The sequence below is a fragment of the Marmota marmota genome, unplaced genomic scaffold (assembly GCF_001458135.2).
Source record: "Marmota marmota marmota unplaced genomic scaffold, marMar, whole genome shotgun sequence".
Lineage (NCBI taxonomy): Eukaryota > Metazoa > Chordata > Mammalia > Rodentia > Sciuridae > Marmota > Marmota marmota.
Window position 1 is genome coordinate 54,153,114 of NW_025999900.1, and position 1,441 is coordinate 54,154,554.

Below are 1,441 nucleotides of genomic sequence, written 5' to 3' on the forward strand. Positions count from 1 at the left end.
CCAAACACCTTTTTTTCTTTTAAGAAACTGGAACACAGAGTAGGAAAGTAAGGATTATGCAGTTGAAGGGAAAGAGAGTATGGACTTTCTTGAGAGTGAAATTCCCTCATGGCATTGTCTAAAAACTACACGTGGTCTGTTTAAGACTTAGAAGAAGTTGTGGTAAAGACATAATGAATTGTTAGTATGTAAAGATGTGAAATTTAAAAATACTTTTTTTTTAAAAAACTCTTTTAGACCTTCTCTTCCACCTTCTAAACAAGCCAACAAGAATCTAATTTTGAAGGCTATATCTGAAGCTCAAGAATCAGTAACAAAAACAACTAACTATTCTGCAGGTAATTTAAATGAAGTTTGTTTACAATGGGTAAGAGATTTCTTCACTTAGCTAAAAGTGTTTGCTCACTGAGTTGTGGTAAAGGTAATTTTGATATATCAAGGCCAAGATAAAGTTCTTCTACAGAAGAGTATTTTTTTTTTTTTAATTTTTTATTGTGGGTTGTTCAAAACATTACAAATTTCTTGACATATCATATTCCACACTTTGATTCAAGTGGGTTATGAACTCCCACCTTCACCCCATACACAGATTGCAGAATCACATCAGTTACACATCCATTGCAGAAGAGTATTTTTAAAATGAGATATGACCAGTTTGAGAAACTGTCATTGGAGCTTAGTTCTTGTGATCACCATGTAATACCTTTTATTCCCTCTTTCCAGTGTATGTCAAATGGATACAAATTTTTAAAGGGAGTTTTTTTTTCTTTTTAATTATTTTAATTGTAAATGGACACAATACCTTTATTTTATATTTTATGTGGTGGTAAGGATTGAATGCAGGGCCTCACACCATGATAGGTAAGCGCTCTACCACTGAGCTGTACCACAGCCCTACTAAAGGAAGTTTTTTGTTGCTGTTCTTTTTGTTTTTTAATATTTTTAGCTATAGATGGGCACAATATTTATTTTTTTATGTGGTGCTGAGAATTGAACCCAGTGCTTCACACATGCTAGGCAAGTGCTCTACCACTGAACTATAACCCCAGCCCTTAAAGGGAATTTTGATTTCAAGAAATGAGACTTTCATATTAATAGTATTAAATTCAGCATTAGATATGAATTAATTATGTATAAAAGGGAGCAGAGTTGCAGGGCACAGTGGCACATGTCTATAATCCCCAGTTTGGGAGGCTAAAGTGGGAGGATCACCACTTTAGCAACTTAGCGAGATCATCAGAAAATTAGGGAGACCCTGTCTCAAAACAAAAAAGGAGCCAAATTGGATAATAATAAGTGGCTAAAGTTAGAGGTTTGTTTGTGTGTGTGTGTGTGTGTGTGTGTGTGTAGTGGGGGGACTGGGTATTAAACCCAGAAATGTTCTACCTATGAGCCACATCCCCCACCCCTCTTCTTCTTCTTTTTTTTTTTTTTTTTTTTT

The 1,441-nt window shown here is 34.8% G+C and overlaps 1 protein-coding gene across 12 annotated transcripts in view; it reads left to right on the forward strand.

The window, feature by feature from the left end:
* Zc3h14 (zinc finger CCCH-type containing 14) overlaps nt 1-1,441 on the forward strand; it is a 54,652-nt gene that overhangs the window by 15,323 nt on the left and 37,888 nt on the right. For all 12 annotated transcript variants that reach the window (XM_048799147.1, XM_015494615.2, XM_015494631.2 and 9 more), the window contains one exon: nt 238-338. In XM_048799147.1, coding sequence (XP_048655104.1) covers nt 238-338 — 101 coding nt within the window. The remainder of the gene's footprint in view (nt 1-237; nt 339-1,441) is intronic.